The 16,188-nt window shown below is 66.7% G+C and overlaps 1 protein-coding gene across 1 annotated transcript; it reads left to right on the top strand.

Annotated features, from left to right (window-relative positions):
* The first annotated feature begins 7,882 nt into the window (after window positions 1–7,882).
* ZBTB42 (zinc finger and BTB domain containing 42) lies at window positions 7,883–11,299 on the top strand. Its single transcript, XM_082649155.1, has one exon. It carries the CDS (start codon window positions 7,886–7,888, stop codon window positions 9,155–9,157), a length of 1,272 nt encoding a protein of 423 aa, XP_082505281.1. The 5' UTR covers window positions 7,883–7,885; the 3' UTR covers window positions 9,158–11,299.
* The last annotated feature ends 4,889 nt before the right edge of the window (window positions 11,300–16,188 follow it).

Genomic DNA, 16,188 nt, shown 5'->3' with positions numbered 1-16,188 from the left:
ATTCAAGCGTGACGTCTCAAGAAGGCAGGGGCAGGAGTGCAGGTAATTGGTACAAAGGAGAGCCCAGAGCCCTCCAGGGTGACATGAAAACCCCCTACACACACCCATCCCACAGAAACGCCGAACCCCTCCTAAACCACAGCGCCCCCGCCGGTCTGAATCTGGTTCATTCATTCGGCCAATATGTGCCGGGCATCTCTGGTTTTGCCAGGCTCAGCGCTGGGCACTGGGGACAAAGAGAGGTTCCGACGAGTCCCGTCTGTAAGGAGTACCCAGTCCAGGGTGGTTACAGACCCGTAATTACAGCTTCCAGGAGGCAACAAATGGGGAGGACTGTGCAAACTCAGAGGCACTGGCACCCGCCCTTTGGAGGCCCACCAGCAGCCTTCTCTTGAGCAGACACTTTGGCCATTGATCCTTTGTGGCCCACCCCATTGCTCCCCTGCTGGATGAACTCCTAGGCATCCCTCAAAACCCCGTTCTCACATCACCGGTTCCGAGCATCCTGGGAAAGAGCACTCTCCCCATGAGCAGTCCTCTGCTACCCTTCCAGTTGGGCACTCATGAGGGCAGGCCAGGAAAGACTCCTCTCGGGGACACCCAGGCCGGGCAGAGGCCCTGAGTACCTCCAACATGGGTCTTCCTACAGCCACCTAGACACTCTCCCGCAGCCCCCTTTACTGGCCTCCTGAGGCATGGGCTAAGCACCAAGAGAAGGCCGCTGTGCACTGACTGTCTTGGGCTAAATTTGGAAGGACAGGAAGACCCACTCACTGCCTTGTGTCTGGGACAGGGAAGACGCTCCTTGCCCAACACACTCAGCAAGCCCACAGGCAGGGATGGCAAGTAAGACTGGAAGAGGTACCACCAAGGACAGGGCTCTGAGCCCCACCTGGCAGGCACAGGGGGCTCTGGTGACGCTTGAGTAGGCGTGGCCTGGAGGCAGAGGGCTGGACTCAAAGACCTCTGGATGTGCCCCTACCCCCACCGGGGCCTGAGCAGGGCCGGGTGCTGACAGAGTCAGACAGCTGCCGACGGCCCCGTGTGTAAAAATATATCTGCACATACACAGGGTGGTGTGCATGTGCACAGAAACACACACACCGAGCCAAGGCCTGGGCTGCTCTGGGCACAGGGTGGGCGGCACGGATGGGACCTCTGCTTCCCGCCGCTTGTGTCCTGTGAGTGACTTCACCACAAAGGTGAATTACTGCTATTATTAAGTCACAACCTTAAAAAAAAAATAATAATTTGTGCTCTGAAGGGCCCCCTCCCCCTGCGTCCAGAACACTGGTTTATGAACCGGATGCTCAGCTGGGGGGCAGGGAACCAAGCCCCACAAGTGTACCCCACCCTTCACCTGGACCAGAGCTCACAGCAGTTAGGGGTGGCCTGAGCAAGGTGGGAGAGGGCCAGGAGTGAATGTCGGGGGCCCTCTGGCCACAGAGCACAGGCCCAGGGTCCCAACTCTGTCCACCGCGACAATACTCGGGAACCAATCCCACCCACCAAGTTCATCAGCTGCCCCGGGCCTCTGGGTTGGGTGGGCAGCACCTCCAGAACCCACCCAGCTCAGGAACAAGTCTCAGGGCCCAGGAGGGCTGCAGTCCTTTGTGGGAGGGCCTGGGCACCCAGCCACCATGGACAACTTTTTGTCTATGGGAAAATGAGGTCCCTTCCAAGGGCCCACCCACAAACTTCAACAAGGGCCGGGGCGAGCCTTTTCCTCGGCCCCCTGAGCACCTACTGTGCGCCGGGGCCCCCCTGGCCGGGCGCCCGGGCAGCTCCCGGCCGCAACGGTGCCCCGGCCCCCCGCGCGCGACCGCACCCCTCCGCTCCGGCCCGGGCCTCGCCCGGCGGAGCCGCTTCCCCAAGGTCATGCGGGAGGCCGGGGCCGGAGGCACGCACCCCCAGCGCCGGCGCGGCCCGCGCCCTCCCCGCCCAGGCCGCGCTCGGCCACTTCCTGCTCCCGCTCCTCCATTCCAGCCGCGCGCGGCCCTGGCCCCGGCCCCGGCGGCCGCGAACAAAGCGGTCGGGCCGCAGGGAGGAAATCCGGGCCCCGGCGGCGGGCGGCGGGCGGGCGGGGACTCACCGGGCGCCGCGTCCGGCGCGAGCGCGGGCCTAGCCGGGCCGCGGCCTCCGGCGCCCGCCGCTCCGCATCCCCGCGGGCCGGCCGGCCGGGGCCGGGCTGGAGGCCGCGGCGGGCGCTGCTCGGGCGGGCCTCGCGCGCCGCCGGACCCGGAGCTCGTGCGCGGCCGCCGGCTGGCTCCTCCGGGCTGCGCTGGCTGCGCTGCTGCGCTGGGCCGGCCGCCCGCCCGCCGCGCTCGGTCCCGCCGGCCCGCCCTCTCCCCGCCCCGCGCCCGCCCCGCCCGGCCGCCCGCCCACATCCGCCTCCGCCGCTCGGGGCGGCCCCACCGTGGGCCGAGCGAGGGCGCGGCGCCGGGAGCGGGAGCGCGCAGCGGGCGGCCCTCGGGGACGGGGACCGCTGCGCTCCTCCACGGGGCCTGTCCCCAGGCCACGTCCTCTCTGGCCTTGTTTTCCCAGTTTGTCCGGTGAGCCCGCACTTCTCGGCCCAGTACTGCCCCGACTCTGTTAAAAGGGCCGGTCTGGGACGAATCCTGGGCTTCTGCCTCCGTCGGGCGGGGGTGGGGTTGGGGTGTAGGTTAGTGTGACTTTTAGAATGTGCCCCAAGTGGGTAGTTGAAGCTCGGGAGCTGAGGGCTGCAGGGGCCGGGATGGTCCTAAAAGACCCAATCCAAGGACCCTAACTAGTGCAGGTCCCCTGGGGGTCGTGCAGGAGGCTGGCTGGAAGGTGGGCGATCGGTCATCTGTCTGTGTGCCGAAGGCCTACTGTGGGTCTCGCCCTGGAGTGACCGGCAGTGCGAGGCCTGCTCCCTGGTTGGGGTCTGCCAGGAGCTCGCCTTCCCCGAAAGGAAAATACTGACACCCGGCAGCTACGAAAGTGGACGGGGACTTCATGTGGTGACAGAGGGAGAAGAGGGCCACAGGGGCCAGTGGAGGGGCGTCCAACTGGCACCGCTTCATCCAGCACCCCTGGCCTGGAGTGGCCGCCCCGAGTCGGGCACAGACACCCAGACGGGCTGCTGGAGGGGGCAGACTCCAGAGAAGAGCGGTCACGGCTGAGGCAGCCCAGGATCCTCCCTAATGTCTGGTTGGGCCCCAGGCACTCACGGTCCACTGGGGGACAGCTAAGGGGCCAGCAGGACACTGCAGACAACTCCCCACCCTGACCCCTCCCTGGGCCCTGTTGATCGCAAGTTTCTCCAACAGCTGCCCCTCCCCCCAACCCTGAGGCCTCCAAGTTGATGGTAAGCCTTTTGTAAAAGGAAGACTTGTGGGCTACCTTTCTGGGGTTGGTATGTATTTGGGGGGAGGAGGACATTTTTGTTCCTCGTCCAGGGTCAGAGTTCAGCCTGGGGGGTATAGACACTTCATCTGGGTCAGAGGTAGGAGCAGCTGAGCACCCAGGACAGCGTCCGCAGCTGGCACTGGGGCTCCGCCGTCCCTTCCTCTTGGGGCTGACCGAGAGAAGGCCGCTCCTGAGGGAAGGACTGCCTCCCCTGCTCGGGGGGACACTCGCTCCTCCGGGGGAGGACACCCAGTTCTGGGCCTCTCCCCTTGGCACCCCGCCCTCCCACCCCAGCCAGCTGCGTGGGCTCTGAATGTGCAACCCCAGGCCCCGCCTCCAGGGGCCAGAGGAGAGGCCCGACTGGCGCGTGCTGCTGGGGCACCTGGCCGTCGCTCACCCCCTTCTGGGGCCATCCCACCCACCCACCGTTCTCCCAGGAGGGGTTTCCGCACCCACCACCCATCCTGCGCTGGCAACGCTGAGGAGAAGGCAGAGGAGGCCCGGTGGCCTCGAGGGCCACTGGGGGCCCCGGGAGGGCGCCCTCTCGTGGATAACGTGGCGACTCCCCAGGCTGTCCTCGGGCCTGCTGGCCATTTGAAGACAGCATCTTGGCCAGAGGTGTCATCACGGTGGTGCAAAACCTCCAGGCTTCCTCACCGCTGGCCCATCTCCAGGAGGCCTCCCTGCCTGGTGCGCCCACCAAGGGCCCGTGACCTGCGGTGAGCCCCACACCCCATTCCGTGCAGCGCCTACATGAACCTGCCCTGTGGCTGGGGCATCTCTTCGGGCAGGGCCAGCGCCCTCCTCTGGCCTCCGGAGGTAAAGCAGAGTCCCTCTCTAGAACACCTCCTGCCTGCCTCCCCAGACAGAATGTCAAGGAGAGGACCCAGACCCACCGGCCACCCTGGCTGAGGCTCAGGCCGCGGAGGAGCCCCTTAGACAGATGTTTGCAACAAAAACTGCTGCACCGGCCCCTGGGGAGGAAGGCCACCTGCCCCCTCCTAGAGCACAGGGTCCTCCGGCCCTGTCACCTTCCGCAGCTGCCGGCCATCGGGCAGGACTCAGGGGCCGGAGCCCCGGGCTGCCTAGTCTCAGCAGCAGCTGCAGGGCGGGGCCTCCAGGCAGCTCCCGGGCCAGATGGCCGCCTGGCTGGCTGCGTTCAGGGAAGCTGTGCCCGCACCACTGCGACAGCCTCCTGTCATCCTGGTACCCGAGACCGTACCAGGCCAAAGAGGGGATCTGGGAGCCGGGGGCTGCTCGCTGCCGAGTGCCATCTCGGGGCTGCCTGGGACGGCCCCTCCTGGGCCTTAAGGAAGACTTAACTCCAGGAAGACTTAAGACCCTCCGACCAGAAAAAGGCAGGGGCCTCTCTCCCCCATCCCCTCCTCCCAGTGAGGTTTCTCCTCCTTTAGCCATCCCTACCCAGCACAACCCCAGCTTCTTGCTGGCAGCGTCCCCTGCTGCTGCTGCTGCGATCCCTGTCCATGCCCCACAACCTCTGTCAGGGCCCCAAGGAGCCCTCTGTCCCACCAGCCAAGCAGGGCAGGCCAGGACACCCTGCCCGCCCCAGGGCCTCACTCCTCGCCTGGCTGGGGAGGTGGGCACGACGGAGCAGCCGGGATTAGGTTGGCAGCACCCGTGGACATCCCGCACAGATGCCTCTGCCCCGCTTTCACTCAAGAGACACAACGGCACCCGCACTTTGTGCCACGCCAACTTCTTAGCAGCAAGGATACAGCGGGGAGTGGGGGGTGCCAAGGTCACATTGACATGGGGAGCACTCTGGAGAAGGCTAAGGCCACAGAGGAGATTGTGGGTTTGGGGGGACCTGAGCGGGGGTGATCAGGAAGGACCACTCCCAGGGGGTGATGCTGGTGCAGAGACAGGACTGGGGAGGAGCCGGGAAGGGCTCTCCGGGGAGAAAAGTGTGGAACCTGAGGACTGGCCGTGAAAGGGCCTGGAGTCTTGCTGTGTGCCAGGCCCCGCAGTTAATCTACCCATTCTGCAGGTGAGAATATTAAGGTTTGAAGAGGTTAAGGGTCATGCCCAAGGCTGGGAGGGGGCAGGGGCAGGGCTCTGATGCAGGCAAGACCCCAGGAGGCAGTCCCCTCCAGGTTCACTCTGAGCTGACTTGAAATCAGCTCCCCCCGCTGGGGTGGGGGGGCGTGGGTGTGGGGGAGGAGGTTGGCCCTCCTCAGGAAGGGACCCCCAGAGCGCCTGGGCCGTGGGAGCCAGGGCAGTCTCTGTGGCTCTGAGCACAGTGTGAGTCCAGGGTTCCAAGCTGAGACTGCCGAACCTAGGAAATAAAAATGCAAGCTGTCCGGTCAAGTTTGAATTTCAGGTAGATAAGGAACAGTATTTTAGTATAAGAACGTGGCTTTCCTTCCCTCAGACTTTTGGTCCTAACTGCGGTGGGCCCTGGGGCCTCTGGCCACGCCTCAGGTCCCCAGCCCACCAGGGTTTGAATAGGATCCCTGGGGGCTCCCACCACACCTCACAGCCGGGAACCCCCTCCTCCCAGGGGTCCCAGCCTTGCAGGAGCGTGGCTGGAGGGCTCCCCACACCTCTTGCCGCTTCCTCTGCCCTGGCATACCTGGCCAGTGGGGTCCCGGCCTTTGTAATCCAGCCCCTCCCCCAACACCACGCCCACTTCTGGTCAAGGCCCCCTTTCTACTCCTCCCCGGCTGCTGGGCTGTGCAGGTGAGAATTGAGGACACTGCCAGCTCTGAATCCTGGTTCAACAACTCACTGCCTGCTGCGTGGCCCTGGGCACCTTAGCGAACCTCCACCTAAACAGGTGTCATAATCAGAGTACCTGACTAGCAGGATTGCTGTGAAGAGCTGAGCAATGGTCCGCAGTGCCTCAGTCCTGCTCTGCGCAGGGTGGCTGGGAAAAGACCCCCACCAACAGCACACCCCGTCCCAGGGGCCCCAACCTCTCCAAAGTCACTTCTATTTTTCTCGGGCTCTTTCCTTCACGCAGCAGATCTGGGTGTCCCCTCACACCTTCACGGTGCCCTTGCGCCTGAATCGCCAAGCCCCGGGGGGCGCCAACCCAGCCCCTCCAAGGCGTCTCCTCTCCCTGAACGCTTTCCCGCTGGCTCTGGGGTCGGGGTGCACATTCCTCTGTCTCCATCACCGCGATGGTCCCCTCACCCCCATCACTTCTTCTGGGACGTGCCCAGCCCCCAATGCTTTCCCAGTACACCACTCAGCGCCTGGCTCCCAGCAGACGCTTTGCTGGGTGGGCTGACAAGATGAGAGTTCTCTGTTCAAGACTCCAAGGTCGAGAACCCGGCTGTTTGGAAGAGGGTCCCAGCTAAATTAACCTGAATTCAAAACGAGGCTTTCAACGAAAAGGGGGTGTCAGCTTTTCCATATTTACGACCCCCCACTCCTCCCTGCTCCATCCCAGGGCAGGCGCCCCGCGAGGTGGCAGGAGGCCGTGTCCCGTCTGTGCCTTCGGGTGATTTGCTTCAGCGCTGGCCGGGAGAGGAGCCGGTCCTCGGAAGGGGTCCCTTAACAGACGGGCGCAGTTGGGACCCCATGCGGGGGGGTGGGGTACCCTGAGGACGAGACGGCAAGTATCGCGAGAGAGCCCCCTCCCGCCCCCCCGCGCCGCGCCCCGCGTCCCCTCCCACCCCAGCGCCCCAGATGGCGGCGCGCGGGGCCCGGCCGGGCGGGGCGGACAGGGAAGGGGTGGCGTGGGTGACCTCAGCGGTTCCGCCGCTCCGGGAAGTCGCCTCGGCCCGCCCCCTCCAGCCCCCGCCCCGAGTTTCGCTCTCTCCGGGGCGGGGCGAGCGGCGGGTGCTGCCCGGCCAGCCAAGTTGGAGCGCGCCCCGCCCGGCGCCCTCCCCGTCCCCGCGCCCTCCCCGCCGGGGCGCGCTGCCCGCAGCTCCGCGCGCGCCGGGGCGGCACCGGGGAGGGCGTGCGGCGCGGGCAGCGGCCGGAGAGAAGCTCGGGGCGGCGGAGGTGAGCGCGGGGGGCGGGCGCCCGGCTCTGCCCGCCCCGCCCGCCGGCCCGCTCCCCGCGGCCGCGCTGCCATAAATGGGGCCCACGGCGGCGGCGGCTGCATCTGGCGGGCCGGGCAGCAGCTGGAGGCGGCGCGGGGGCGCGGGCCGGGGGTGGCGGTGGCGCGGCGACTCTGGCGTCGGGGGACGCGGCAGGCGGCCGCCCGGGAGTGAAGTTCAGAGGCGCCCTGGCGGGGAGGGGCACTCCTGGCGGGGACGCGCGCAGGTTCGCGCGACTCCGGCCCCCTCCGCCCGCGTCCCGGGACCCGCCCCCGCGGCGGAGCGGCTCCTGTTTACTTTCGATCGAGTTTTTCCTGCTCCGGGCAGGTGCCCAGGGCGGCTCCAGGCGGGCAGTTGCGCGCGGAGCCCCGCGCCCCTCTCCCCGCGCTGCCCGCACCCGGGAAGGGCTGGGGGCTGGTCGGGCGACTGGGGGTGAGCGGCGGCCGCGGCGTCTCCAGGCGCGCTCACGGGAGTCCCGTTTGTGCCCAGGTGATGACCGCGGCGGCATGGAGTTCCCGGAGCACGGCGGGCGGCTGCTGGGCCGCCTGAGGCAGCAGCGTGAGCTGGGCTTCCTGTGCGACTGCACCGTGCTGGTGGGCGACGCGCGCTTCCCGGCCCACCGCGCCGTGCTGGCCGCGTGCAGCGTCTACTTCCATCTCTTCTACAGGGACCGGCCCGCGGGCAGCCGCGACACGGTGCGGCTCAACGGCGACATCGTCACGGCGCCCGCCTTCGGCCGTCTGCTGGACTTCATGTACGAGGGCCGCCTGGACCTGCGCAGCCTGCCCATCGAGGACGTCCTGGCTGCGGCCAGCTACCTGCACATGTACGACATCGTCAAGGTCTGCAAGAACAGGCTCCGGGAGAAGGAGCGCGCACTGCCCCTGGAGACGCCTGCCCCTGGGGCAGAGCTGCCTGGCCAGCCCCCAGGCCCCTTGTCTGCCTGGTCCCCTGCACTCTGTCCAGCCGCCCGGAAGGCCAGGCTCCCTCCCGCTGGGGTCAAGGCCACGCGCCCTCCACTGGCACGGGGACCTCCCCCCTGGCAGGCTCCTGGAGAGTCAGACCGGGCCCTGGACCTGTCGCTGAAGCCTGGCCCGAGGCGGGAGCCAATCCACCCACCCTGCGTCCTCCAGACACCCCCTTGCAGCCAGATGCAGCCAGGGGCCCAGCCGATCGTGAAGGACGAGTCAGACTCACTGTCCGAGCAAGGGGACAGCAGAAGCCCTCGGTGCCCCCACAGCCCCCTGCAGCCGCCCTGTGTTCCTGCAGCCCCGCGCCTGGCCGGAGGCTTGGAGCCGCTGCCGGTCAGCGAAGTGGGCAGTGGGGAACTGGAGCTGGAGGCAGAGCGGGGGGCGATCGAGGATGTGCTGCGGCCGGCCGGGCGCCTCTGCCTCTGCCCGCTGTGTGGCAAGCTGTTCCCCAGCGCCCACGTGCTGCAGCTGCACCTCAGCGCCCACTTCCGCGAGCGGGACGGCGGCCGCGCCCGGCTCTCGCCCGACGGCGCAGCGCCCACCTGCCCGCTCTGCAGGAAGACCTTCTCCTGCACTTACACGCTGAAGAGGCACGAGCGCACGCACTCGGGCGAGAAGCCCTACACGTGTGTGCAGTGCGGCAAGAGCTTCCAGTACTCGCATAACCTGAGCCGCCACGCCGTGGTGCACACGCGCGAGAAACCCCACGCCTGCCGCTGGTGCGAGCGCCGCTTCACGCAGTCGGGGGACCTCTACCGCCACGTCCGCAAGTTCCACTGTGGCCTGGTCAAGTCCCTGCTGGTGTGACCTTCGCTGCAGGCGTGAGGATGGAGTGTGAGGGGCCGGAGCTCAGCAGGTGAAGCCCCTGAGGCTGGGCCCGCCAGGGGTAAAGAACCCTGCTTCCCTGGGAGCGCGGCCTCAGACTTGGGCCGACTGGGAGCCCCACGGACAGCCCTTCTCCAGCCTTGTGCCTCCGCCAACTCACTTCTGCTCCCGGCCGTGCCCTGACCAGACACCGTCCTCCTCTCCGTCCCCTCAGCCAGTCCCGAGGAGTGTCCCCAGCTCGAGCAGGCCCGTTGGCCCTCCACCCGGGCCTTTCCTGACCAGCTCCCCAGCAGGCTCAGGGGTACCCTGCGAGCCTGGCACCACGCTCGGTGACGGATGCACACTCACAGCTGCTGCCAGTGGGAGGCCCCGACAGGGAGCTCTGATGGAACCGGCTACTCCTGGTGGGTGGCAGTGGAAGCCCCTGTGAGGGAGGCCCCGGGCACAGTGAGAGCCAGCCGGGCGCAGCTGGCGTGACGGGGGTGCAGGCCCCAGCAGGGTCCCCAGGGCAGCAGAAGCTGCGCGTTACCGGCGCTGGGGTGGCAGGTCGGCCCTCCAGAGCTTTCGGCCCTGACCGCAGCGTGTCACAGGGCAGAGAAAGTGGGGACTTGGAAACGATTCTCTCTAGATGCAGAAGGAGCCCCGGAGCTTGCCAGATGTCTGCCCGTGGGTGATGGGCCATGCCGCTCCCCTGCCTGAGCACAGGATCCAGGGCGCCTCTGAGTCTCCCCAGGGCGGGACTGAGGGGGCGGGGAACGCAGCTGCCCGCCTTGAGTAGCGCAGGTCAGCGGTAGGCCTGACCTTGAAGGTCACTTCGCCTGCTCAGGGTCTCCCTGGGGCTGCTGGTCACTTCCCGAGCGCTGAGCAGGGGGGCCGCAGGCTGCTGTCTTTACCAGGAGCCGTGTTTGCAGTGATTCCCTTCCTGCGGCGGGGCCTGGGCGAGAGCAGCCGTCTCGCGAGGAGGGGCGGCGGGGGGCCTCTGGGCTGGAGCTCCTAAAACGCAGAAGGCCACCACATTCGTGCTCGGGGCGGAGCACCCCGCCGTGCCTGCCTGCTCACCCAGCAGGGCTCGCTGCTGGAACCCGAGGGGGTGGGCAGGGGTGGGGCTGCCCCAGCTTCTGGGGTCCCGCAGGTGGCAGAGCCACCTGGGCTCCTGGTTTCCCCAGACTGCATGGGCTCTTTCTGCTGTGACTGGAAGTGGCGCTGAGGTCAGAGTTCAAGTTTAAGTGATCTTCTCGGCCCCTGACAACACTTGATGTCGTATTTATTCGTTTGCCTGGTCTGGAGTGAGAAGACCATTGGCCTTTGCAGCAGGTGGACAGGCGGGGACCGTCTCCCTGCAAGCCCTCGGCTCTCCCGGTGTGTGGGCAACTGGCCTGCGGACCAGAGAGAGAGCTGGGGGAAGGGGACCTCCGCTTCTGACTGTCCTGCCCCCCCACCTCTGGAAGGGCTGGTGGGACCTCACACTTGGCGTGGTGTGCTTCATGATCGGATTTCCGTGTGTGTGTGTGTGTGTGTGTGTGTGTGTGTGTGTGTGAGTCTGCCTGTGTGGGCACCTGTGTCCAGCAAAGGCGGGGCCTGAGCCGGACCAGCAGCCGCGCACCCACCCCAGCAGGCAGCGGGGAGGTGAGCGTCGGGCCTGGTTTTCCCCAAGGAGTTTCCACCGGGGAAGAAATTTATTTTCCTGGGGCAGGAAGCCTGCCCTGAGTTATCAACACTGGATTCATTGTCTTTTGCAAACAGTTACTGTGAAGTTAACGTACAGAGAAGTGGTCAGTTTTACATTTAATAGCTGCCGCGGTTCAGATAAAATAGATGTACACACACACACAAGTATATTTAAGACGCTAATCGTGTGCCATCGTGTAGCACAGACGTGTGTAAATGCACTTCGGGTGGAGCCTGCCGTGTGGGGTCCTCCTGGGCGGCCCAGCCTCCTGCCCCTCGGTCACTGCTGTCCTGCCCCTGGGGGGTGGCTCTGGGTGCCCAGAGGACAGTTGTTGATGCTTAGCGTTCCGCGGGAGGTTTTGTGTGCACATGCCCGCCTGCTGTGAAGGTCTGGAAATCAGTGCTGTCTTCCCATGTTCTCATCATCGTCTCAGTGACAGTGGTAATAAAGCCCACCCCAGGTGGAGATGGCCGTGATTATTCCTGGGGACAGGAGTGCGTGTGGGAATTGGGGGCACTGCCGGTCTTGCGGGGGACCCAGGTGGGGGTGGTGGGCAGTCTGGGCGCCCCGTCCCAGATGCTACCTGCTGTGTCTCATGGGTGGAGTGGACTGGGGCAGGGCGTGGACAGGTGACAGACACTCTCTCCCCAGATTTGTACCCCGTTAACCCTGAATTGGGGGAGGGGAGTCCCGGGGAGCAGGGTGCGGCTTGGGACCTGGTGAGAGGCCTCGTGGCTTCTCGCTTGGGGTGACTTCTGAGCACCCGCAGGCCCTGGGACTCAGATCTGAGGCTCCCAGTCCTGTGGTTCTGGGTCTTCCTGTCCCCCTGCATTCAGAGGCAGCCCCAGCTCCCCTGCCCTCTCCCCTCCCTCCCCTCCCCAAGCCCACCCTGTGCCCTCTCCCCTCCCCCTCCCCAAGCCCACCCTGTGCCCTCTCCCACCCCCCTCCCCAAGCCCACCCTGTGCCCTCTCCCCCCCTCCCCAAGCCCACCCTGTGCCCTCTCCCCCCCCTCCCCAAGCCCACCCTGTGCCCTCTCCCCCCCTCCCCTCCCCAAGCCCACCCTGTGCCCTCTCCCCCCCTCCCCTCCCCAAGCCCACCCTGTGCCCTCCCCCCTCCCCTCCCCAAGCCCACCCTGTGCCCTCCCCCCTCCCCTCCCCAAGCCCACCCTGTGCCCTCTCCCACCCCCCTCCCCCCCAAGCCCACCCTGTGCCCTCCCCCCTCCCCTCCCCAAGCCCACCCTGTGCCCTCTCCCCCCCTCCCCTCCCCAAGCCCACCCTGTGCCCTCTCCCACCCCCCTCCCCAAGCCCACCCTGTGCCCTCTCCCCCCCCTCCCCAAGCCCACCCTGTGCCCTCTCCCACCCCCCTCCCCCCCCAAGCCCACCCTGTGCCCTCTCCCCCCTCCCCTCCCCAAGCCCACCCTGTGCCCTCTCCCACCCCCCTCCCCTCCCCAAGCCCACCCTGTGCCCTCTCCCACCCCCCTCCCCTCCCCAAGCCCACCCTGTGCCCTCCCCCCTCCCTCCCCTCCCCAAGCCCACCCTGTGCCCTCCCCCACCCCCCTCCCCTCCCCAAGCCCACCCTGTGCCCTCTCCCCCCCCTCCCCAAGCCCACCCTGTGCCCTCTCCCACCCCCCTCCCCTCCCCAAGCCCACCCTGTGCCCTCTCCCACCCCCCTCCCCTCCCCAAGCCCACCCTGTGCCCTCCCCCCTCCCTCCCCTCCCCAAGCCCACCCTGTGCCCTCCCCCACCCCCCTCCCTCCCCAAGCCCACCCTGTGCCCTCTCCCCCCCTCCCCTCCCCAAGCCCACCCTGTGCCCTCTCCCACCCCCTCCCCCCCAAGCCCACACTGTGCCCTCTCCCCCCTCCCTTCCCCAAGCCCACCCTGTGCCCTCTCCCCCCCTCCCCTCCCCAAGCCCACCCTGTGCCCTCTCCCCCTCCCCCTCCCCCCTCCCCCCTCCCCCCCCCCTCTCTCCACACCTCATTTGTGCCTCTCCCTCCCTCTGGGCGGGATGGGTCCTCACGAGAGGTGGGCAGGCCTGGGAGGGGGCTGTGTGCCTGCTGCCCCCCATCCCCACCCCGTGGAGCCCAGCTTGATGTCGAGAGGGCCGGGGGGTCAGGCTGGCTGGGTGGCTGGGCGGGCCTGGCCCCTTGGTGGTTCCAGGATCCCCGAGCCAGCCCAGCTGGTGCCCGGGCTGATGGGCAGGTGTGTACGGGTGTTCCAGGGCCCCCCACCCCCCACCCCGCGGCTTCACGGAGGGGCGTGAAGTTGGTGCTTCCCTGAGCCTCCTGGGAGCCGTGCCTCCCTCACCAGGCCCGGGACAGATGGCAGATGGCCTTACGTGTGTCCCAGGCCTAGTCCTGGCCAAACACCCTCCAGGAAGAGCTGAGACAGACCCCAAGGGCAGGGCGGGGGGACCTTGCTTGCCTAGAGGTCCCCAGAGGTTGCCCCGAGCTGAGCTGGTGCCAGAAGTGCTGCTGGTTCTTGGGCCAAGCTTCGAGGCCTCCCCAGTCCTGACCCCAAGTGCAAGGCCTTGCTTCTGGGAGGCTGTACCTGGCACCTTCCCTCCCTGGCCCAGCCTGGCTCCTAGGAGTCTCCCTCCTGGACCTAAGCCACTGTCCTGCAGGGAGGCCCTGTCATGTTCCCAGTTGGGCCCATGACTCAGCCCAGGCCTTCTCAGAGCCCCGCGCCAGCCGCGTTCGCACTCTGCGCACTGACACGCCCACCCCCGAAGCTGTTGCCCCGCTCCTGGGGTGGGGGGAGGGCATCCAGCCTGGCCCCTGGGAGGCTCGTGGAGGGGACCGCTGGCCCGCAGTCCCGAAGCCAGGCCCTCTTTGCACAAACTTCGGGAACACCGGCGGTGCTGGACGCGGCCCCCGGTACGGAGGAGCCCACGGAGAGTGCAGAGGGTCGGACTCCGGGGCAAGAGGGGCTCCCCAAGGCCCCCTGGCAGGGTGAGCGCTCAGGACGCTCCAGGTGGACGCGGAGATGGGTGCTCCAGGCCGAGGGCCGCCGCTGCAGGGGCGTCGGAGCGAGGGGTCGTGTGCGAGCGGGCGCAGGGCTGTGACGGCCGGGGCGCTCCGGGGAAGCCACCGGCTTTGAGGCAGGGAGAGGCCAGGGCAGCTCGGGCCAGCCTCAGGCCTCCCTCCCCAGTTTCCTCCATCCCGCGCAGGGGGCTCAGCCAGCTGCCCGCTCCCCCACACCTGGTCTCGCCCCTCCCTGGGTTCATCCCCGCTGCTGAGGGAGGTTCATCCTCAGACAGCCGAGGACAGATGCACAGGCTTCGGACACGGCTCCAGCCCTGCTTCCCAGCTTCCGCTGGGCCCCTGGCACTCCTCTTCCCACCTCAGCCGCATGGTTCATTTCTCAACGCCCGACCCTGCACGGCCATTGTCATTGTCAGGGTCACTATACCTCCCCTCCCGCTCCTCCCCTACGTCCACCGTCACCTCCACCACTGCCTTTGTGGCGGGTCCCCACGGAAACTGACCCCTCATCTAGGCCAGTTTCCAAGCTGAGGGCCCGGTGCTCGATATCTGCAAGCCGAGATGTGGCAGAGACGGTGACGTCCTCCCAGTGGCGCTGCAGCATCTGTGCTCCGCTTCCTGCGCCCTCAAGTTCCAGGACCTTCTCAGTCCCTTCCCCCCCCACCCCCCTCTCAGAAAGGAAGATGTCTGTGCCTTCCCCACCCGACGCAGGCCACCTGGCCTCCCAGCACCAGCACGGAGAGAAGCCCTCCTCGGTCCCTGTCCCCGGGTCCCTTCCTCTCCCCCTCTCCGTGTCCTCACTTGTAGAACGGGCACCGAGGCGTGGCAGACAGCTGCTGAGGGGAGCCTGGGGCACCGTCCGATGGGCACACGGGCAGCGTTGCTGCTGACAATGCCACCCAGGGCAGAGGGTGGAGGGCTTGGCCACAGCGCCCCACGGAGCAGGCAAGCCAGTCCCTGGAGTGCTGGCCAGGCTGGGTCGTCGTAGTGTGACGGGAGGGCAGTTGGAGGAGCGTCGCCATTGGCCCCAGGCCTCCTGGGCCACCCCGCATGCTCCCCCCGCAGCTGTCCCTGCCCGGCCCCCGGAGGGCTCTGGAGTCGGGGGCGACGTGGACCGAGGAGTCCAGGACAGCTGGCAGGAGGGCGGGGGCCGGGCAGGGGCTGTTCAGAGAGGAAACCGGCTGGGCTGACAGTGTCCAGGCCCCCTGACCCCGGCTCCGGCCAGGCTAGCGGGTAGCCCCGCAGAGAAGTCAGTGACCTGAGGGATCTCGCGAAATCCGGGGGCAGGGCCTCGCCTCCCTGAGTTGGACCCAGATGGGTTTGTTTTCACCAATTTGAACAGAAATCTGTGTAAAGAGAAACCTGTTCCCTTGCCTCCTTGAGCAGACAGCTGAGGCCTACTCCATTCCGTGTGTGTGTGTGTGTGTGTGTGTGTGTGTGTGTGTGTGTGTGTGTTGGGGGCGGCGTTCGCACTCCTCCAGCAAGCAATTCTCTAACACCGGCTGGGCGTCCTGCAATTCAACTCCATTCCGACACTATCTATCCAGGTAAAGCCGGATCCCACAGCTAAGGGTTCAGCCCTACCAGACGGCCCACCCACTTGAGACGCAGGTCGTCACCTGTGCTTCTAACCCTCGGGCTATAGAGCAGAGGTTCCCACGACCCCTCGCTGGGTTTGATTGATTTGCTAGGGCAGCTCCAGAACTCCAGAGAAGCTTCCTCACTAGATCACCGGTTTATTATAAAAGAATATAACTCAGGGAGAGCCAGACAGAAGAGGTGCCGGGACGAGGGGTGGGGAAAGGTGTGAGCCTCCAGGCTCCCCCTGAATGAGCCACTCTCCCCTATTCTCCACGGGCTCACCAGCCAGGAAGCCCTTCTGGGGTATCGTGGAGGCTGCATGTGTGGGCATGATTGATGAAAACATTGGCTATCGATTTTTTTTTATATTTATTTATTTGGTTGCACCGGGTCTTAGTTGCAGCTCGCAGGCTCCTTAGTTGTGGCATGCATTTGGGAGCTAGTTCCCTGACCAGAGATCTCACCCGAGCCCGCCCCCTGCGTTGGGAGCGTAGAGTCTTACCCACTGCGCTACCAGGGAAGTCCCTGGCCATTGACCGTTGATTCCACCTCCAGCCCCTCTCCCCTCCCCGGAGGTCAGGGATGGGGGGTGGGGGGGGGTGGGGACTGGCGGTTCCACCCCTGTCATCACGTGGCTGGTTCTCCTGGCAACCAGTCCCCACCCTCAGGTGCTTCCAAAGTCACCTCATTCACACAACAGAAGACACCTTGACGACTCTCTTCACCTAGGAAATGCCGAGGGTTTGAGGGGCTCTGTGCCAGAAACAGGGACGAAGACCAAATA

Source organism: Grampus griseus, assembly GCF_964374135.1.
Source record: "Grampus griseus genome assembly, chromosome: 2".
NCBI lineage: Eukaryota > Metazoa > Chordata > Mammalia > Artiodactyla > Delphinidae > Grampus > Grampus griseus.
The sequence above is the reverse complement of the archived record's forward strand: the minus strand, read 5'-3'. Positions and strand labels throughout refer to the sequence as shown.